This window comes from Chaetodon trifascialis, chromosome 8 (assembly GCF_039877785.1).
Source record: "Chaetodon trifascialis isolate fChaTrf1 chromosome 8, fChaTrf1.hap1, whole genome shotgun sequence".
NCBI lineage: Eukaryota > Metazoa > Chordata > Actinopteri > Chaetodontiformes > Chaetodontidae > Chaetodon > Chaetodon trifascialis.
Genome location: NC_092063.1, coordinates 11,007,018 through 11,030,562, shown reverse-complemented (window position 1 = coordinate 11,030,562; position 23,545 = coordinate 11,007,018). Strand labels below are relative to the sequence as shown.

General features: G+C 40.2%; 1 protein-coding gene across 1 annotated transcript; it reads right to left on the bottom strand.

The window, feature by feature from the left end:
- Positions 1–1,867: 1,867 nt before the first annotated feature.
- Positions 1,868–23,135, bottom strand: slc9a8 (solute carrier family 9 member 8). The gene is made up of 16 exons (XM_070968460.1): positions 22,789–23,135; positions 21,870–22,051; positions 20,395–20,475; positions 18,463–18,521; positions 12,877–12,960; positions 12,078–12,179; positions 11,826–11,860; positions 10,351–10,494; positions 7,558–7,699; positions 7,348–7,453; positions 7,133–7,249; positions 6,962–7,044; positions 6,752–6,863; positions 5,959–6,179; positions 5,074–5,220; positions 1,868–3,377 (listed from the first exon to the last, which is right to left on the bottom strand). The coding sequence occupies exons 1-16, from the start codon at positions 23,022–23,024 to the stop codon at positions 3,264–3,266; spliced, it is 1,965 nt and encodes a 654-aa protein (XP_070824561.1). The 5' UTR covers positions 23,025–23,135; the 3' UTR covers positions 1,868–3,263.
- Positions 23,136–23,545: the final 410 nt, after the last annotated feature.

The window sequence follows — 23,545 nt, the reverse complement described above, 5'->3', positions numbered from 1 at the left end:
AACATATTTTCATTTGCTGTTTGGCAGGGGATCTGGCTGGATGCCTCAATCTTTCATCTGATCTCTAAGAGAACACCGCAAGTTGTAAAACAAGCAGCGATGAGTGATCATACTTGTTCGCTCCAGATTTAGATGATTCGGCACAAGTGAAGGATAATGGATAGATCCTACTTTAGGGTTTGTGGACAGGAAGAATTACAAAATTTGTTGATATTCCAAAGACATGATAACATACTACTGAGGGCTCTTGGCACTAAGGTGAGTCTAAACAGAGAAAGAATGAACACCTAAACTCTGCTGTTGAAGTACAGTGAGGACCCAGAGTGTTAACACATTGCAATATCACAAATGAGAGAGTTTATGTTTTGTAAAGAAAGTCATGTTGATTCGCCTCAGTATACAATGATTGATGAATATTATATTCATGAGTATCGTTTGATGGAGATATCACATCATATAAACTTACAAATAATAGCAAGCTATAAATACTCCATGACTGTACAAGTACAAGTTATACTGAACTTGTAAGTTCTTGTAAAGTTCTGAACTTGTAAGTTCAGTATAGACAGTGTAGGTTGTGCTCTGTTTGTATTTTGAACAAATCACCATTGCATGTGGAGAAAATGAAACTGTAACTCTCTCCTTTTCTCTGGTGTACAATTACCTTCATTTCATTCAGTTTCATTGCCATGTTAATGCACAGTGAGGAGTTCTGGGGTAATCAGAAAGGTATATCCACTGTTGGGCGGTATTGTTAAGTTTTCACAGACCAATGCTGTGGATTTAGACGCCCCCTACTGGCTGTACACTCTTATTACAAAAATCAACTTACCAGTCAAATTGCAAGTGCTTTACAAAAACAATGTTCAACAGCTCTGGCCTCTTTACACATTCAAAGTCAGCTGCGTACGTTGCTTTCAGGCTGACATCCATTCTGTATGGGTTAGGTGCTGATGGCAATATGCTGCTTTCTCGTGTTACAGTTAACAGTGTAAACATTTTAAAAATAGCAACTGCGCTAATTGAATTTTTCTATTACCTGGCGTTTAGATGAAAAAATGCATTTTCACATCCTCCAAAGTGGCAAAGCATGCATTAGTCTACTCGCCTTACACACATATGCTCTGCCCGGAGATACAGAGAGGAGCCATTGCTAACACTAATTACATTACTGATGTGGACATTGTGACTTCTTCCTCCAGTTTAACACTGTCTCCTCCTCATCAATATGGCTAATGAGATCCCATGAGTCGTTTCAAGCATGTGTCAGCTGGGCGTTCCTCAGGGTTGGACACAAGAGTTTTGCCCGTAGGTTCCAGGATATTGTCCCCAGCATGACGACACATTAACCTTTTTATGTATTCTAATTACTGTGAGGACTGGTCTGGCACCCCGTCTTAACCTGACTCATAATAATCTCCCACTTTACAATCTATCAACTAATTAGCACCCGCTAATGACAGAATGAGTAGAGGAACGCCACTAATGACATTGTCATTGAAGCTCACACTGGAATATTTAAGTGTTGTTCTTCAAGTCATCAAAGTCATGATATGAATGATACATGATGTGTCAGGATGGTCAGAAGGCACCATTGATTATTTGTTTATTCACATGAGACTTTAGTTTTTTTCCCTGCTAATTGTCTTGTTTAAGAAGTGTGTTAAGAAATCTTACCAGTTCAATTAAAAAAAGGTGAGTGTATTACCCATACCACAAAATACTGTATGTTTTGTCCATTTGCTGTTTGGTAGGCTTTCATGTATTTCATGTATTAAGTCAAAGAACCCATGTGTTTCTAAAAAGTAGACTTGCTACACATTTTCAGTTCTGATTTATGACATGATATTTGAGTACGCTTTTAATACCCTTTTAAATTAGCAAAGGTTTATTTATTGGTTTTGAGTTCACCTTGAATGCCTCTAAAAAAAATTCCTTTTATGTTCACATTACAATTCTTTTCACAAGGCATTTGGGGAGATTAACGAAAGACAAACTCTTTCTGATATGCAGCTATTCTCTCATTAAAGCAGCACTCGATACAACATGTAGGGTGTCAATAGGTTTTATCAGAGATTTTCTTTTCTATAATTCTGCAGTGCTCATAGAGCTTGTATAAAAGCTTTTATCTCACAAACAGCACAGAAACATTTAAACATAAATAAACAGGCTTCAAAAAAACAAAATACATAAACATTCACAAGACATCGTTCCCAGTTACCTTCACATTCATTGGTGCCCATCTTCTTTAGAAATGAAGAGTGAAAATCACGAAAGCAACATTTCAAAGTCTACTTGAAACACAACGTTGTAGAAAGAGAATGAAAATAATCAGACAAGTTCATTCAGCGAAACCAAACTGGGACCGTCCTTGGAAAGGAACTGGAATTTTCCAAAATTCTGGAGAATAGTTATCCTCCCATCAGAGAAGTTTTTAGCATTTTGAAAATGATCAGTTTTACCCAACCACATTTCACCAGCTTCAACTCCCCTGCATTTCTCTTACCTTGTTGCTGGAGGGTGTAGCAGTAGCAGCTCATGTGTCACTTCTAGTGTTTTATCTTTATTAAATATGCATGAATATATGTTAACTCAGAATCATCAATGCATACAAATGTGGAGACTCAGGGGGAATTAAATATAGTTAAACAAGAAGCTATTCAAGGTAGCCATCTGTACCTTATTACAAATCCCACTTTAAAGATTGAGTCTTTAGCGACATTATGTGCTAACCTTCCCCTGACACAAAGTAAAACTTCCAGCAGAGCTTAAAGCCAGTGCCACAGACCAATGAACAATACAAAAGTGAAGAGAAAAAGTTAAAAGGTGCTCTAGTATTGCTTTACATAGAAAAATCCCTCTCAGCTTCCCTGCCATCGTCCCTTCAGGCCTAAACCGGGAAAAGGTTCTCAGGATCAACAAAGTGTCTTTAGCACGTAACAATATGGCATTTGTATGAGGAACATCATTCTCACAGATTCTATTTTTGCTTCATCCAGTGTTACAATTTTCAAAATCCAGTTTCACTGGGACTACGCTTTGATTTGACACATTCCAGCCCACTTCATGCACTAGAAATGCACTGTGGGCTCTGACTGAGACTCTTCTGTCACATAAAGTTGGAGGCAGGTGAACAAACGAGAAGTGCATGTGACTGACACTGAAAAGAGTGCTTGTCTTCACACACACACACACACTCCCTCAGGCCAGGACACACAATGTCCATTCATTGTTTTCGTATGAACTGAAAGTGTTTGTTCAGTTCACAGAAGTTCTGCTTCATCCTCATCATCCTCAGAGCCCGAGGGCCCCTGACGAACTTCTTCGTACCACTTGTTGGTCAGGGTCTTCATCTGGATCCGGCCGTGTAACAGGTCCTGTTAGGCGCACATTAAACACACAGCTGCACTTCAGCACACGTGCAAGAATGAAAGAACACAGTAATATTGTAGACACAATAACACATCTAAAACCTAATTTGGTGAATCCGTTAATGTTTTGCTTTTGTTAATATTGTCATATAAGGTTTTTTTGGCTGAGTTTAAAATTTCTCCCCTTGCTAAATGACATAAGGGACCTTCTAGCTTTGAGGTGACAGTGTTACCACCGGGTTCGATTCCTGTCTGTCCTCCACCATGCCATTCTGTGCCTGCTGCCCTCTAAGGGGGGGCTTTCTGTGTGGAGTTTGCATGTTCTCCCCATGTTCACCTGGGGTATCCTCCACAAAAATCCCCCACTAAAAACATGCAGGATCACCACCTGATTGAATGGTGACAAAAGGAACTGGGTCCCCAGGCGCCGCTGTCGGCTGGAAGCCTACCGTTCCTGGTCTGCCACGGAGGAAGGACTTACCAGGATGGGTCAAATGCAGAGGAATAATTTCACCAAAAAAGCATGGCATGTGCATGTAGTGCATTGTTGTTGTGTTGGCATATGCATGTTTTGTGGCGATCAACAAAGTAAAGTGTTCTTCTTCTACACAAGAAAGTGATATGAAACTACCACATGGCAGCTACAGTGTGCACCCTTCAGAGGTTTGACAGTCACAATTTCACAGGTGACTGTTTGAAAGCGACAACAAAAAAACAGAGGCGGCTAAAGATATTTGATAAATTTTTAATTAGCCTACAGCAAATTAGCATCACGGGTGCATTTTGTGTCAAAGCAACCGTTCAGTTCAATGGAGAATTTACTGCAACCCCAATTCCATAAAAGTTAAGACGTTGTACAACAATGGCTTCATGACGCGTTCCTAATTCGCCCCATCTTTGCTTATGAACGACTGAGCCTTTCAGCTTCATTGGCAGTGCTGTTCTTCAATAAAAAACATATTCTGTGCTATTTGGTCAGTGGATATGTTCTTAAAATTACAGGGAAGAATAGCTGACACAGGAACAGTCACAGTGAGCAGAAACGGGCTCCAGGTGACTAACCTGACGTGCCAGATGGTTTCTTACACTGATCCATCTGGGATGTCATCCATGGAAGTGGTTTGCAAAAGGGCAGGCACTGCTTATCATGAGCTTACTTCAACCAATCAGATCAACAAACCATATGACACATCAAAATGAAATGAAAACTTTCATTTTCATGAAGGCCTTCAGTGCTTTTCTTTCAGTGAAGAAATTCTCTCCAGCTCTGATACAACTGATACCATGGCATCATCTATGCTACTCTCTATAGGAGCTGCCATCCTTGTTTTTGGATGTCAGTCACACCTAAACTACGCCCTCAGCTGCCAGTAGTTACACTGTGGTTCGTCCACAAGTTGGATTCTTGGCTTGCGTGATCTCATGAAACCAGCTGCCTCACAATGTACGCAAGTGACAGGCTCTTGTGCTGATTTGTCACCACCACACCTCCAAAACATCATCAGGGAAACAACTTAACTGTGATGTGCAGAGCAGTGGCTGTTCACGGCATGGTCCAGTGTGACAATTAGGTGATTTCATGCATGTTTTTTGTACTGAGAAGTGTCTGTTTACTGGATGTCAAACACAAGGACTCTGACTAACCACAAGATCACAAGCAATATCATGTGCCCCTCAAGATTTCTGTCTCTTTTTCACTTACCTCTTGGGTGAGCCTTCGAGTGAAAAAGGGGTTCAGGTATTTAGCATCTAGCCACATAAAGCCCTTCAGATCTTGTCTTTGGTAGATTTGAGCCTCGTACTCCTCCTCTGTCAGTTCTGAGAGGTGCTCTGACTCAATGGTGTTACCCTGGAGAGAAAAGAACAGGAAAGAGAGGGGGACGTCAGATAGATAGAAAGAAATGAAAGGAGAGGGGGCCAACAAATGAAGCAGATGTGAAAGACATGGGTGAGCGGCAGGTGAGGTGAGGGTGATGGAGTCGAGATCACACGCAAAAGGACCAGAGATGAGGGAGAAAGAGCAGAGGGAGCAAAGAGAGGGAATTACATCAAAGAGGGCCTGAGAGCTGTAAGGGGAAAAATGGAGGGCTGATAGATCTAGTTGCTGGCGCCCCGGGGTGTAACACTAAGCTTTAGAAGACATCAAACATGCAAATACAGCACACACAAGTCATGCAATCTCACCACCACACGCCACCAGTGATCTCAACAGTAGCATGTACATCAAAAGAAAGGCCCATTATCTGGAGTAAGAGCTAATGTCAGCTGAAATATTCAACACAATAGCTGTTCTGGTGTGTCTGGGAAAACGTGTTAATGCCAGTTGTTAGAGTTTATTTATGCTTGTCCAAGTTTTGCTGGTTGGAAGTGTGCATCTCTATGATGAGGGTGGCTGTCTCCCTGCTGATCCGGTGTCCTTCACACAAACCACAATGAACCCTTTGATGTTTTTCCCTCTGAAGAGAACAGTAAGAGTCTGATGGCAGATGAGAGCATGGCACAGCTAGCATCAGTGCAGCCAATAAACTGTGTGAGTGTGTGCGCGTGTATACAGACTGAAGTGAAATCTAAGTGCTTCATCTGTTACCATTTTCTGTGTCTTGCTGAGATTAATGTCTTTCTTGTTCTTGCGCCGTGACTGGCTTTCCTCAATGTCCATGATGCGAATGAGTGGCATGGTCCCGCCCCCCAGGAAGAGGATGGTAAAGAGTACGATGATGATGGTGGTGGTGCCAATTAGCTGCCGCTTCTCAATGGGCTCCAGGCCCAGATGAAGGCTCAATGCATAGGGGATAGCACCTCGCAAACCTGCCAGGCAGAGAAAAAGACGAATGAACGGGACTGTGAGATGGTAGAACACAACATGTTAATCCTCAGAGACAAATACATTGTAAATACTGTTATATCTATTTCTTTCTTATATTTATACATTATTGAACTTGATATGTTTTAATTGTTTCCCTTTTTTTCACTTCGCTTCATTTAATCTGCTGGCTATTCTATGTATTATCGTTAACTGTTTCGTCAATAAAATGTCAGATAATATTGAAAAACTCTCATTTTACTTTACCAGAGTGATTTAAATACCTTTTCTATCCGACCAGCTGTCCAAATGCCAAAGTTTGGACGGTCCATTTGCCATTATATGACATAGAAAAGCAGCAATTTTTCAGTTTTTTTATTTTTTGAGAAGCTGGAAAATGTTTTACAATTTTACTTGAAAAATGACAAAAAAAAATTAACCGATAATAATGCAGATTCATTTCCTGTCTACATACTTATCAGTTATGACTCATTCGCAGCCAGTGACATGCACAGCACTTTCAGGCCGACTGCCTCACGTTCTCGTAACACATTAAAGGTTCGCTGTATCATCTTACCACTAAACCACATGATGAACATCATCTTGGGTGTGATCTTGTGGTCTCTGAAGAAGTTCAGCAGGAATGATAGAGGGAAGATGTTCACTGCTCGGCCGAGAAGAACCAGGACCTACGGAGAGAGAACGACAGCTGTCACACTGACAAACATGGGAATGACACTGATAAATAAGTGAAACAGACATAAACATTCAAATGGCATTTACTTACTATGCACCAGATGACAAAGGATATTTCAAAGTTGTGAGGGAAGCTGAAGATGGAGAGACCAAGGAAGGCAAACACACATGTCTCTGAAGAGAAAAATTGAAAAATAACATGAAGTTATTGCAAAATTGAAATAAAAGGGGAATTGTGCTGGAAAAGAGAGAATTTACTGACCACACATGAAGGCCACTGTCCGCAGGGTCTGCTGCATGAGGATCTGGGTGACGGGAGACAAGTTGTGATGGGTGTAATGAGACATCACGATTCCCGCAAACAGGATGGACATTATTCCTGTCAGTGGAGAGAGAGCACTGCTTTAAAAAAACAAAACAAAAAAAAAAAGACCTACAAAATCAAACATTTACATGCCTGTGTAGACATGCACCCACCGGACAGTTTGATGCCTTCGGCCAGGCCATAGGGCAGGTACGCAAAGATTATCATCATACCAAACTCCAGTGAAGGAGTCTTCCTCAGATCGAAATGTTTTAGAAACTAATCAGTGGGTTAGGGAATTTAAATATGATGAATCACACACACAGACACACACGCATACACACACATATTAAATTTCTCTTAAACACAATGCATCTGGATACAAGGGCCGAGATGAGTCCAGTGAGGGTTCCCAGGGCGGCAGAACCAAAAAACATTTTAAGGAAATAACTCAGCGCTTGCAAGAAAGTCTCCCATCCGGTAACCATGGAGTTGTCTGAACGGGAAAAGAACCCCTCCGCGGTGCTGAAAGACAGAAGAAGAAAAGAGGAAAATGACAGATGAGGCCACAACAGTACCTTTATACATGATGTGTTGTATATCTCTATCCGACACTAGAGGGCAGGAAAACTCCACCACTGAATCCTTCAAACTCATGAGCTTGTTTTTGTGTTTGCGTGGGTGTGTCTGTGTGTGTGTTTGTGTGTGTGGATTTGAGTGTATACAGTTTGTAATCCTGTAATCAAAATCAAGTTTGGTAAACAGAGGTTGGGTGTATTGTGTCACAACAGAGGCGTAACAGGATTACAGTTTGAAGGAATTTATTGTGAAATTGTGCCACACACTGAATATATTATTTGGATACTATCAGAGCCACAGTCATTTGTTTTTCAACGTCAAATGTCCATTTCATCAGATCTCAAAAAGTAGCGTGATCTTTAAAGACATCTAGAACCATAACTAAGCAACAAACTATAATGATGCATTCAGGCTCAAGCATTCACTCTAATCTGTGATGTGTTACTTAGTTAATAAAGCAGTCAGTAGTGAGTTACCAAATTCTCCCACTTAATTCATTCTTTGGACTTCACCTTCGATGATTTGTCAAGTTTCCATCCCCAGAAATATAAACGAATAACTTATGTAGTTAGTGATGTAGTAGAAAATTGTTGTGAAATTTAAATCCTTTTTATAATAACAGTTATCTACAGCCAGACAACACAGTGTAACTAGAAATCTGACATTAATACTTATTAACAAGCTCCTAAGCAAGGCATTAGCTGTGTGGCTGTTACAAACAACTGGGCCAAACTGTAACTGTAGCTTTCCAAGAAAGCCAGTCTGTGAGGTGCTAACAACAAGCAAACTGCCAGGGCTGTTCAGCCTATCTGTTATTCATGCATTCATTTACTCTACAGGGGCATGCAGACACTTGAGATCACTTTGCACATTTAGTTGGTTGTGAGTAGAAGAGATACGGCAGCGATGAAGTGCAGAGTACAGAGAGAACAGATAAGGTAACAGCAACACGCATCAGCAACTGTCTGCTTCTATCAAACTTGTCTATCAAGATTTTGTTGATGTGTTGGTGCATTTGGCCGACTGTTGATACAAAACAATCTTGATAAATAATTCTGACTGATAGTCTCAGTAAACTGTCCCCTTCACGTTGGGCAGATTTAGATAAAAATGTACCCACATCCTCTGCATTGGAAACCATGGCTTTGTGCATGCAAGTGCATGACAAAAGTGACAATATAGGTCACAGGTTCTATTCTGCTCCCCACTTCCTGTCACGGTGGAATTTGCAAAAGGCAGGTGGGAGTTCTCACTCACACTATACAACAGTAATTTAAACAGTGAATGTCCACCAACCTCACAAACTCCAACAGTACAAAGTTTACACATTATTTGCACTGCTGCAATATTGCTCATTACTGTTTGTTGTTTTCTGGTATATCGTTTATAGCTCTAGCTCTCTCTCTTTAACAATGGGTGTTATTCTTTGTTTCTATACTTATATTGTATTTTATTATATTATATATTATAATACATATTACATAACTATATACTCAATTGCTGCTATTCTATGTTTATATAGTTACTTTCTTCTTTTCTCAGTTTTATTCTCATCCTTATTCTTCTTTATTGTATATATTTTATGATTATGTGTATGTTTAACCTGCTGCTACAACAAAAGAATTTCGCAATTGGGATCAATAAAGTAAAGTCTAAGTCTAATATATCCTCACAGCAGCAGGGAATAAAATTAAGATAAATATACAAATAATTCTTAAAACCATGGCTCTATGTTTTCCTTGTGCTATTTAAGAATTTTTTTTTTTTTTAAAGTAATTTTTCGAGGCTGGGAAGTTTCGAGGTCAGGTTTTGAGGTAAAGTGAATTGTAAATACTATTGTTGTCTAATCCTGTAGCGCCAACAAATGAAACAAATTCAACGGTGTCAAAGTCATTTTCAGCCTGGGCCACATCAGCATTATGGTGGCTGGTAGTAACTGTAAGACTGTATAAATGTAACTACTCCTTAACATATTGTTAAACAACTGTCTCTGCATTTGATTATCATTCATTCAACTGTACAAATATTGTACATGCATTTACATAAATGTAAAAATATATGTAAGCACACTGCTCGGTCAGCAAACATAAATCCCTTTAATTTATCATAAATTATATTCTTTCATCACAGACACTGCCTCGTAACACAGAAGACATACTGTTTTTTTTCCTTGAAGCACAAACATGTATTGCCTTTCCCATCTTTCATTGCACTCTAGTGACAGGATGCCATCATTTCGGGTCACAAAATCGACATGTATTGTGGGAGATGTAGTTTATGGTCACTGGTCAAAGCAGCGTAGACAAAATGATGCGCCGGGTGAGAGTTTGACGCATGTGCTCTTAGCCTTCTTCCACTATATGACATCACAGTCATATGCAGTCAGATCAAACCTATGACTTTGAGAGTGTGGTTCTGTGTGTGCAATATTTCAACAGTAGTGCTACTGTATGTCTGAGCCTTAACATCTGTAAACTTGTGCATGTCTTTCTTAGGGGTGCTGTTGATGAAAAGCTGTGCAAACATCATGCAAGGGCAAATATACATGTGCCCTGGAGAACGAACAAGCCGCAAAGGGAGTGGATAGAGAATCTTACTTTGTGAGGACAATGGAGACTGCGTCATTGAGGATGCTCTCACCAAACACCAGCATGTTGAGGACCGGGTCCACATTGAGGGCGTTAAAGATGGCAATGGTCGCTACAGGGTCCACAGCTGAGATCAGTGAGCCAAAGGCAAAGCTACAGCAAGGGAGTGAAAACTGTAACAGTTAATCGTTAACCATAAGACACTTTGACCGGCATACTCAGGAGCAAAAAACACACATGGGTGAGAAGGGCACACAGTAAAAAAACGCGTCCTTTGTGGTGGTTGTAAGTTCAGTCATTAACAAAAGAGCACATGGTTTTGTTAAGGCGACACAGTCCTAGAAATTGTTATTTCAATATACAGTGTGCCATGATTTTTGGACAATGCATAAATCCTGTCCCAAATATAATCTTTTGTGACCAGCTCAAGGCACACCTGTGCAATCGCTGCCAGGTGGATGGAGTATCAGGATTTTAACAAACTTGCAGTGCCGCAACGATTAAGTCGATCAAAAGAAAACTAATCCTCATTTTGATAATCGATTAATAATTTCAGTCATTTTTCAAGCAAAAACATCGTTTCAGCGTCTCAAATTTGACGAGCATTTTTCACATTTTTTTGATATTTTCTAGACTCAAAGATTAATAGAGATAAACCTTTAGATCTTTCACTTCAACTCGTGAAAAATGGGAATAACAACAAAAGTGTTCAAGTTATTATGTTTCTTGTGTCTTGTTACTTGTACAAATAAACACTTTAAACTAAAACTAAATACATTAATAACTTCTTTAGGGCCTCCACATATGCTATGACACACAATTTGCTTAAGTTTGGATGAAATCACTGTAGGTGAAAGAGCGGTGATCAAAAAAAAAAAAAATCAGGAAAGGAAAAGACATCTCCGTTTTGGGACTCTAATCAATTCTTTTTTGGCTCATTTCCTGAGTTCCCCATAAATGTCATTGTTTCTGAGATCTCCTGCTAACAGACAGACAAACAGGAAGACAAACGGGACTGAAAACATCCTCTCTGCTGAAAGAAATGAAAAGGCAAAATCCCTGCTTGGACGCAAGACACACATTAATTCTCATGCTGACCGTGCACCAGGAAGGATACACACTTCACACACAGCAACTACCCCTAAAAAAAAAAAAAAAAAACCACATGGCTGTGGAGAAGCAAACTGCTTACGTGTCAGTCATCTCTGACAGCTGGATTACTACCGTCTTACTGATTACTGTCTGGAACTTGCTAATAGTTAAACTCTTAAGTTTCAGTGGGCTTGTTTCTTTCCAACTTTAAGCTAGACTGAATCTGTCATTGGGTGATGCAACTACATATTACATATAAACACTATCTGAAATACAACTATTAATACTAATATCCAATTTCACTTGAAGTCTTTTTGGACAGAAATTGTGCTTTGTCTGAATAGTCTATTAGCACAAAAGCAAACATGTTAGAGTGGAATCCGAACACTCACCTATCAGTCATGGTCATCTTATAGATCACATCGGCCTGGAAAAATAAAAAAACAAACACGTATATACACAAACACACACACAAAGACACATTGTTAAGAGTTGTAACGTTCAAAGAGCAAGAACCACTCTTAGCAATGAAGAGATAATAATGGTTATTTGTAACTACACACATGCTCTCTGTAAACAAGTTTGCCCTCTGAACAGGCCCTGACAGTGCCAGAGCTGTTAACAGATACTTCTACAATCCTCACCTGACCAAGGAAATAGATACCTCCTCCGACTATGAAGGCAGAGATAGCTGTGCCGATCACAGCAAAGAGCGTAATGGAGCCGATGTTCTGGAAGAAGTTGCCCTGAACGTACATGGACACAGCTTCAGTTTTCGTGGGTTCAGTAGCATGACATTTTAAGTTACAAAGTGTTACTTAACATGTAAATGGCATTAAAATGAAAAGTAGGGCAGAGTACAGGTACAGAGAAAATGGTCACCGTTGCAATAGAGCAGAAAGTGTCTGAACAAGCCCGATGAGACTTCAGCAAGATATTTCAAAAGAGGCACAAGGCCATTAAGATAATTAAAATCAAACAGCAGAATGTGTCATCAGCCACTTTTTTGCATTTGCGAATCCATTTTAAATGTAAAAAGTTATGTGACAACAGAGCATAGAAATGATAGCAGGCTAGAACATAAAGAGCAGTGCTGCATGCTGTCATAGCCAGCCTGAGGCAGAAGCAAACTTACAGCCTGCTTAGGTCCACAGTTCACTTTTTGTCTTAACTTCTTGTAAATTCCACAATAAGTACAATAAAAGTACCTTCTGTTATAGCAAATTTTATGTTTCTTTTGTGGCTCAGACTCTTGTTCTGCACATCTGGAAAATGTCTTCTTGTAATTGCTAGCCAAATGATTTGGCACAGAAAACAATTCATAAATGTTTAAATGCACATCCGGTTCGTTTTAAGTACCATCACATGCACAGTGTGCCAAGCCTTATTTTCCTGACAGTCTTGAGATGTGTAATTTCACCTTCATGCACGCACTCTCCGTACCTTATGTAAGGAGTATCCAGATTCAAAGATGATGGGCGGCAGGAGCAAAAGGAAGAACATGTTGGGTCGGAACATTTCCTCCTCCTTTCAGAGAAGGACAGAGGCACAGTTACATACAATCCACAGCAGAAAAAGCAACAGCAGTCAGGTAACAGTGTTGGCCTGGATAATAGTAACACATTGTAGCAGAAAAGGGAAAAGGCAAAGTCAGCCTAGCTGGAGCTGGGAGTAAGCATTCAGAAATCCTGTCCACTTGAGTAAATTACAAAGTGCAATGAACAGGAAACATTTTTAATTGATCAAATTACTTGAATGAGCCCACCATGATCTCTAATTCAAACGTTAATCCTAATGCTAATCGGTACATGAACAATGAAACACATGCTTGTGGTTATTACACAATCCTGAAGAAACATTCCCCACTTTTCATCTGACCACTGAATGTCAGTTCAGTGACGATCAGCTGACTTCATACTGAGTCACCGCAGAGGGGAAAGGGTGACGAGGAAGGCCATGCCTGAGCTGTCAGGAAAAGCTCTTTATTTGGCAAAACACATTTGGATGTTGCCTTTAGGCACACACTAGAGAGGCAGCAATACTGATATCAGTCCAATACCTACTTAAATAGCTGAATTGTGTATTGGTGACAATAAAAAACAATTCATGACAGTTATATCTATGTATTTTGTTTACAAAGTTAGGAAAGCAATGTTAAAGTCAAGCCTGACATTGCCTTACACAAAGGAGAATGATCCCAGTTTCCTCCACACAGTGTGGAACACACCTTATCAAATAAACGCTGGTATCAGATCTGTACTCGGTATGGGCCGATACCCAAAGGCCAGGGATCAGTGTATCTCTAATGCACACACACATCAGGTGCTCATCAGGGGAAATGTCTGCCTGCCAGCTAATTCATGCACATCATTCATTCTCTCTCTTCTTTCACACACACAAACACACGCGCACACTCACATGCGCACACACACACAGGATCCCAGTGACCTTAGCTCTCTGATTATTTCAGCAATATAATGAAATCATTGTTGCTTCTCAGCTAAATGGGCCAGCCTCCCAGATCAGGCGTAGGCATCATGTGCCCATGCATTACGCTCTGGCTGCCAATGTGTCTGTGCATGATGCACCATGTGTGCTTGTATAAGCCTGTGTGTGTTTTGTACATACTCTGTGTTAGTAATGTAAATTACAGTACAGGGTGTGCATTAGTGAATGGTCATAAGGAGAATGTATTTCTGGGCTGTGGTTGACACTGCAGCTGTGTTTGTCAGAAAGATGGAAGACGGCAAGCCCATATTTACTCCATCCAGTCAACAATCTCTCTCATTGTATTAGGGAAGCCAGTTTTGACAGCTTGTAGATACTGACTCAACCTTAACAACCCCTCAAGCAGATGGACTCGAAGACAATTACTTCCATATTTGATGTATATTTCCAATAAAGGATCTATGTATTTCTGTAAAACCTGCACAGATATGAGTTGCTATATGTTAACAATGAATAACTGCAGAGAGCTAAGACAGATTACAGCATGATTTACTTCCTCCTGACAAGTACAGTTTAATCTACAATTATCTATCATTTCACACAGACACACAGTGTGACTTGTGATATTCATTGTTCATAAATGATATTGCTGGTAATATATCATAAACATGATGGCACAACTGGCTTTATAATCTTCTGAATTTATTATCCATTTGTTCCCACCTGACCAATTACTCAGAGCAAAGACCCAAAGGAGCATGAGGTGACTGGGGAATGAGGCAAGAGCATATCACAGCACATTGTTTAATTAAAGACTGCACACCGGCTGTCAAGATGGTAACTATGGCTCAAATGATAAATTTGTCTACACAAAATGACACTATTCTGGCTATAAACTCTTAAAAATAGGTCAGGAATAGAGGACGGCCTACACAAGATATATGCTGGAGTAAAAGGCTATGCTCCTGTTTACTTTGTCTTATTATGCATTCAAATTTCAGGAAAAGTAGGCCAACAAGGACTGCTTCCAGGTTACCACTTCTTGACATTTATCGCTGGCAGGGCTCTGCCACTCATGGCAGGTGAAAGGTCAAGAATGAATATTAAAACATGAGACATAAGGTATGCCATGCAAGCACCACAATCAGACATGTACAGCAGTAATTCTGCACGCGTGCACGTTTCATGACCATGTATAAAAATGTCTACTGCTGTGACAGAACAAGCACAAAGAATTTGCATGCACATACAGTACCAACACAGACTTAAACAAGCGGGTATCAGTAAGGTAGTACTTTGCAGTATATGTTGATGTGAGACTGATTTTTGGAGGGCTGCAATTAGGGATACATTTAGGATCAATAATCTGTCAATTACATTTTTGATCAAGCGAAAAAACAACTATTACATTTTCCTATGTTCTCAATTCCCAGACATCAAATTGGTTGTTGTATCAGAATGATACCGTATTCAATTCACAACCACATAAAACTAAGAAAAGCAGCAAATCACATTTTAGAAGTCAAAATCAGTAAATGCTTGGCATATTTTGCTTGACAATTAACAAAATAGTTGCTAATTCACTTACTGTGGATTAACTTGTGGTTAGGGATGCACAATATGGATTTTTTTTTTCAGCCAATACTGATAACTGACAATCACCTGTTTCCAATGGCTGATATCAATAAGACAGCCAATAAGTTCAACCTGCAGTTAATGCACAGCTGTGTCACAAAAGGCTAAGATGTAGTGAGCAAAGACGGATGATCTGATATTCTATCGCTCTGACCTAACGAAATTTGATATCACTCTATAAGTTCTGCTGTATTAAAACAATTTGCAGAACCTGTGTTGCAAATTGCAATTATGTTGTGTTCCTCTGAAACTGTAAAAACGTCCACTCAGGCACTAGTCTACACTGCGTGAGAAGTTAATAAAAACACGTTACTGAACTGTGCCACATGTGAACACTTCCTTTTTCTCAGCAGCAGCAGTTTGGCGTCATGTGCGTGACAACAGCATGCAGTGCTTGTTCTTCTTCTTATCTTTTTTTATTGATCAATGTAAGCAATTTAGCTCAATAATATCATTGCATTATCATTCACATTTCCATAATTGGCTGAAAATGTATCAGCCTGATATATATCATCCATCCCTATTAATCGATTCAGCATCTGATTGACCTCATCATGAAACCATGCTGAAAAATGTGGTGTGAGAAAGGGTAAAGAGCTTTCAGAACCACTGATGTTGATAGACAGCAGAGAAATATGTTGTAAGAGAAGGAAAGATGAAATGGATAAAAACCAGAGAGCAGAGCATGGGCATTCTCCAGGGAAGTGCTGAGACAGAACTTGAACTAAATGAGAAAAGATGAATGCCAAAGATGAAGGGAGCATAGTTAAAAGAGGGTTGAGAGATAACAGAAAAATACGTGCGGGAGCGATGGAGAGACCTTCGTTCGGAGTACAGCCTCCCTAGAGGCTCGGCTTTGACACACAGTGACATCACCACATGGGAAAAAGGCCCCTGAAACCACAATTAAAACTGCTTTCCCTGTGTCGCTCTCTCTCTGCGGCGTGGGAGAGATCTATTAAAAATATGTGCTGCCCTTTGGGGCTTAAAACACACCATTGCAGCCACTGAGGAAAAATGATAAGCCTAGATAATACAGTACAGGCTAGAACGCTAAAACAGAAAGAAAACTAAATTATTATCCGGAGTACATTGGAGACGCAAATATATGCACCTATGTATCTCTCTATGTGCTTTGTCTGAGAGACAAATTGCTGCTGGTGTGTTACCAGCACCAGCTATTTCTTCTTCAATCTGTGTCAGAGCACAGGGGAGTGATGGGCAGATGAGTGAAAAGGAAAAGCAATGAACACTACCAGAAAAGCACAAGAGGGAATAGCTCTTCATACGCTGGACTGGTTGGGAGATGACTGGGGATAGAGCGGTTGGTAGCAAATGGTAAAGGAAGCAGTGCTGGTGAAAGGCGAGGGCAAAGCCGCTGATGACAGGATGCTGCCGGCTGAGGGGTTTGTTCACCCTTGGTGGTTTCTCAGGTAGTCCCACAGCTTGGCTTAGCTTAGTGGGCCAGCTTTGGAAACAAGCTAAATGGAGGAGATGACGCCGGCCTTAAAGGTAGCTACATGCATGAGGATGCATTTCAGTTCAAACCTGCAAACTTAGGTTGTGAGAGTGGAAACAAGACATATGCCTTCCATTGACTGTGATGGTAAAAGATGGATGTAAGTAAGTGCACCGTTTCAAAAGAGTTGCAGTTGAAAAAAAAAATGATGCTGACAGAATCACAGATTTGCCACTGGCTATGTTACTCACTGAACAGGTTATATGGTGCATCTTGCTTTTAGGTGCTCTCTCAAAAACAAATAGGTCAGACATAATGGATTTGCATCGTGGCCTGGGTCTTTTGAAGTCTTCAGTGGCCTATAAACCACTTAGCATTTCCATGTTCCTGCAAAGACTCCACTGCATAGCACAGTGTAACTTCATAACACTTGAGTATAAAGATAATAAGTCATTAAGCCACTGCCTTTACTATATATGGACAGGTGAGAGGGCCTACTTGCTGTGAACTTAACACAAACACAGAGATAGCAGTCCAGAGATTCACAGGGGCAAGGGGCGTAAAGGGGCTCTGGGGGCTCTGGTTACTAGTGCCGATGACTCAGCAACACCCTGGGGCCCCCAAGCTAAAAAACAATGGACCCCAGTGTGCAAGAAACATTGACACAACCTGTCCTCTTTTCCTGTTCCCTCCCCCAACTCTGGATCTCTACCTCTCTTGTTCATTCGTTCTCTCACTCACTGGCAGAGAACAAGGAATGTTAATTAAAGGCTGTGAGAACCAGGAGAAAAAAAGGAGGGCTCGTAGGGACACAAAGGGAAAGATAGCAGGCAAAGAATGCGTGTCTCGCTATGAATAGGTAACAGAGTGGAGATCGAGAGATGAGATTTGTGACAAAGACAGAGGCCAGGAAATGAATGACTGAGCAAAAAGGCAGGCACAGAAAGAGAGATGAAGAACTACAGCACAAGGACGGCAGATGTTTATTGGATTGGGATGGGTGGGGGATTCCCAGAGAATTTGCTGTGGGATAAATTGCATCATACGAGAACTAGGAAAAGTGGTTTTATACTCTAAGCTTGGTACAGTATGTTTTCAATAAGCCAGTGCTTCGGCAAAGCTTATGTTTGTTCCTACCCACTAAATTACAGTTAATATGAAGAATGCAGTGGGTGTAGCTCTTTTGTTTATAGATTTCATGCAACTTTATCCTGTAATTCAAGGGGTTACGCTGAATCAGACGCAACATCTGCACAGAACGGACCTGTGCAAAATGTTCATGCGCTACATACTGTATGTGTTTGCGTACTTTGATTGTCTGTGTGGTTTGCAGAGGAATGTGGTTGTTTTGCTTCAGGCTAAACAAATCTAATCAAACTAAGCACTGTTACTAGTGAACTGTGCTTTAACTGAACGAGAGTTGTGGCCAGTGCAATCTGGACACAATGAGCTGTGCAGCAGGGTGTGAAGAAGGAATCCAACTATACCTTCCAGTTGGCCAGTTCCTGGAACTCAATGATCTTAATGAAGCCTCCCATTAGAATCCCTGGAAAGAGTGAGCACATGAGAAAACAAAACCACTGTTCAAATATTTTACTACTTCATATGAAAATTTCAGTACAACCAGAAGACAGAGCGAGCGCAAAGATGAGTCAAAGTGCTATTTAAGTGGTTAAAGCACTGTTAAATGGCTTGCCTTGAGCCACGTTTCAAGCAAACACTTTCGGCATAGTACCCGTGACATTCAGACTTTACCCATACGTGCATGTACCTAAGCACTTTTATGTGTTTTGTGTTTCCGCTGAAGCTGACAGTACTTCTAGACAACACTTTTAGATGTCAGTGGGATTGTTCTGGAGAAGCTGCAGCATTTATTAACTGATAACCTACACTGCACATTTACTGCCAGTTTGACAACTTGCTGCTAACCTTCTCCTATGCTCTGCTCACAATCAGCGTCACTTCTCTGCCACTCGCACTTCACCCACTCACTCACTCAACCACACGCTCCTTACGCACACACAGCACTGAGCAACTCGTGTAACAACAGGAACACAAGGGAGGACATTGAATGTTTCATATCTTCTCTTCTTAATATGTGCTTGTATGACAGCCAGGACACGAGCTTTGTTTGAGAAAAGACTGCAGGACGCAAGACAAAAGTGTGCTGGGAAAAAAAAAAAAACAGGCCAAGGAAATCATACATCAGAGCACAGATGACGAAATAACTCTGGTTGCTCCTCTCTGGCCAATCAATGGACTACAGTGTTTCTAATTTCTGTTTCTTTGACCTTTCAGTAGCAGATCAGTGTGCTAAGTTCCTCAACAGATAACAAATAAACGGGATTGGTCCTATTGGCACCTTCCACAACATTTGACAATAGAAATGTATAAATAACCAAACTGAACTGATCTAAACTGGACTGGACTGCTTGGTGGAAACATGGCTTTAGTTTTGATTTGAGGCCCCTTGGGCCCTCAGCTCTCTTGTTACACAGCCAAGCTGAACATTAATTAAAAGGGTGAGGAAAACACAAAGATGCATAAAGGACCAAGAAAGAAAGAGACAAGATGGAAAAAGAAATTAAGTATAAGCAACAAAGCATCGTATAGGACCCTGATATACAAGCCGATGGAAAGAGATCGTGAAGAGGAAGATACACTATGAGTAGATGAGAGAGAGGGAGTGATGAGGAAGGAAAAGCAGTCCTTCCTGATTTGTAAGCAGAGTGTTATCTTCCCACAGCAGAGTGCCCTGCTCCAAACACTAGACGAGCACCGTCTCACATGCAGTATGCAGGACACGCTTGAGGAAAAGGCCTTCAGGGTCAAGACAGATGTGTGTTACTGAGTTTGAGTGTGTTTAATTGCATAAACATGTAAAGAGGGAGACAATGGAAAGCATTAAAGGGAGCAGAAAGAACCTGAAGTGACCTCACACAAGGAGCAAAACAGATTTTCTGGAAAAACAAATAAATCGTTTTGAACAAAGCACTTCCTAAATCTTGAATAAGGCTGCCAATGATACCACTGGGTTAGCCGTTTTTCATCTTAAAAGACACATACTTGACCTAGATGAAAATTATTTTAGCACTGTAATCTTACAGAAGTTTACTGCTCTGAACCTGTTCATTAATTTACTGCTGCACACACACAAACTGGCAACAATGTTAGGACATTACTATGACACACACTTTAAGAGAGAAAACACAAGGGAGTGAGGCCTAAGTAAAAAATGGAAATCTTAAGCATTGACTATTTCTACCTGCTTTAAAAAGCAAAAGTTAAATATTCTGGCAAACTCCCAAATCAGTCTCAACATTACGTAGAGCACTCTTAAATACATTAAACAAGAAACATTGTATTTTTCTAGTTGAAGTCTGTGCAACATGGCAACTTGTGACATAAGAAGAACTCACCGAGGGACACGACAGCCACGCTCTCTGGAAGAAAATGCAGCTTGAACTTGATAAGCAGGTGCACCAATATGATGCAGATACCTGGGGTGAGTGAGGAGAGCAAAGACCACTGAATGAACATTCAGGACAAATACATCCATGTCCCGATCATTCATGTCACATCAACTCAGATCAGCCCAAAAATAACGCCTGCATCATACAGCATCAAAATCTTCTCTCTGGCCGCTGTCCTCCACATGACCTGCTGTGGACTGGACAGGGATGTCTATGAAAAACATATCTAGCTCTAACCCGATTTCCTCTCCTTGAAGTCTAAATGGGTACTTGAATTCACATCATATTCATCTGACTATAACAATGTTATGCAAATTAGTTTAAATACACTTGCTTGACATAATTATGACTACAAAGCAGTTGGCTGACATTTAATGTTTTAGATCTGACTGAGACTTTACAATAAAAGATAATTGCCCCTAATTAAAACATAAATTAGCTTGTGACAGTACCATAGCACATATGCCACCTCTATATCAATGCACTAAATCAGTGCGTACACATATTAGCATAATTATAATGAGAAACCCCAAGGCCACAATGAAGTAAAGTAAATAGCAATTCATACATACAGTAAAAATGCAGTGCAGAAAATGGGATAATTGTAAAACACAGTGTATGCAACACTGAAGCCAACAGCGTCGGAAGTGTCGGATCAACAAAGCTGTACTGTAACGTAAGGGAGATGTTATATTCAGGGGTGTATATATATACGTAAAGCACACAAACTTGTTGAGGGAACTGCTACATAATGTTGAAATGGTTTCTTGGAAGAGCTTGAAAGTGTTTTTGAGAATGTACTCTGAGGCAGTTTCTCAGTTATTGCCTATACCATCTCAGTCAAACCACTGATGAGATGGTATCAACTTTAGAAGACAAATGACTATGATTCTGCATGATGTGCTTCTCGCAACCAGTCGAATGTTTGTTACACTGAAACACTTCAGAAAATAACATTTTTATGTGTGGACAACGTGAATTAGTCTAATTGGTAACGTTATGCATGATTTATGCAATTTTCTTGGTCTAAACCTATAAAGTGGTAAGCATGTGACTTAACCTGCAGTGAGCTAAAGTGCATAATGGGCACTTTGTGTCTGAAGAAGCACTTTGTGACATTAATGTGTAACCACATCCTTTCCTTTATCCACTTCCTTCATCCTAAATCGCCAGCTACACAACTGATTTAATGAAACACTAAAGTGGCAGTACATTTGCCCTCCATTAATAGCTGTATGAGGACTAAATTTTATACATTGTGGGAACCACGATGGTAATATTTCCTGTAGTGGGTTCATTTCATTCTCCCTTCCCATCCTGTATGCACAGCATGAGACAAGACTAGATTCCTCTTGAAACACAAGAGAATAAGACTGAGTCAAACAGATATTCAGCAATACATCATCAGAGATGCCACCAACCAATAACTAGCAGGCTGAAGAATATGGTCAAGCCGCTGGACTGCTCCTCTTCTTGGGCCTTGACTCCTGTCTGCACAGGCAGAATGGGTTTGGGGGTTGGGGGTGCTGGGGTCGTCGGCTTGACAGCAGGTGTTGTAGTTTGGAGGGTCTCGTTACTGTAGTTATCAGTGTCATTGGACTTGCTGCAAGGACACAGTCAGGAGAAAAAACATGTTAGTGTGAAGGATACAATAACTTTTAATACACATCACAAATCACAGAATTCACATCATTCAAGTTGTGTTAGTTTTAAAAGCGCTGCTGAACAATATAATGCTATAATTAAAGAGCAGATATACTTCAGTTATAAACAAAATTGCTTAATTTTAGTCCTAAATCCTCCTAAAATTATTCATATTGATATTAAGGTTAAATTAGTGCACACTAGTACCTTTTGGACGTTACACCAATTTCATTTCAGACTCACTTATACCAAATTTAAGGGTTATAACACCTGACTGAGCTAAAGAGGCTCAAATGAAGGGACATTAGAAAAACAATTAGATGTGATTAAGACAGTTTTTATATATCTATGTCAAGGCAAGGTGCCCCCTTGAATGTTACTTTACCACCATATTTGTTGAATGTTGTACCATTTTAAGTATTAAATTTGTGTTGTTTCCTCTTAGCTTAACTTATTAGCATTAGCAAGTCTACAAAAGCCTTATTTTACTGAATTAAAAATCTACAATAACTATCAGCCCTACTTACATAAGATGACTCAACACGTCTTTAAGTTGTTCGTTAGCTGGACACAATACATTGGAAACCTGTTTAATTGCATAAATGTTGCGAATGAAGCTATTGCTAGCTAGTTAGCTACAGTAGCCCAAGTTATTCCACAGAGAGAGTACTGAAATCAATATTTATTGGCTCAAACCTGACAGACGGTCCATCCTGTTTCGTATCATCGTTTGAATCGAGTCCATGTTCGTTTTTAGGTTTTATTAATGTTTGCTGCTTATCAGATGGATTATCCGTTTGGTTCGCATCCACTCCGTCATCCTTCTCATGCGGGTCTAACGTGTTTTTCCTCTCAGCTTGCTCTGGCAGGCACGGACTTACAAATAACAGAAAAAGGGACAGAAACAAAACTTTATGGCCAACGCCTCTCATTGTCAAACTAATGACTTTAAACCCAAAAACAACGTTTTGTCATAAACAACACTGGAAGTTCCATGTCGACAGCTCCATGTATCTGTTGACATCACGACTCCTCTTCCGGGTAAAGGCTTTGTAGGGAATTGTAGTCTTTACTTTGCACGGACAGTATGACAGCATAATTAATAGATAAACGGACGCAGTTTGATGCAGCTGAAGACACATTAAACATATTTTCGTTTTGTCACAGTGTATAACATTTCACTTACAATGTTTTAAATAAGGTGTCGATGGTGCACAGTGATTCTTGAGTACTCGATTTCCCATGAGCCTGTGTAATAGTGTCGCGTCAGCCGTCCTCCTGCTATTTCGTGGATATTGTAGTTTTTTTACTGTAGCCCGAGCTTTCCGTAAATTACCCCCAGATGCAGGAAACACTTAAAATAGATGCTGCTTTGCATTTAATATACTGCAAGATTCCCCGCAAAATTATATACTTGTATACGGTGGCTAGTTTTCAGCTTTCATATGTCTAA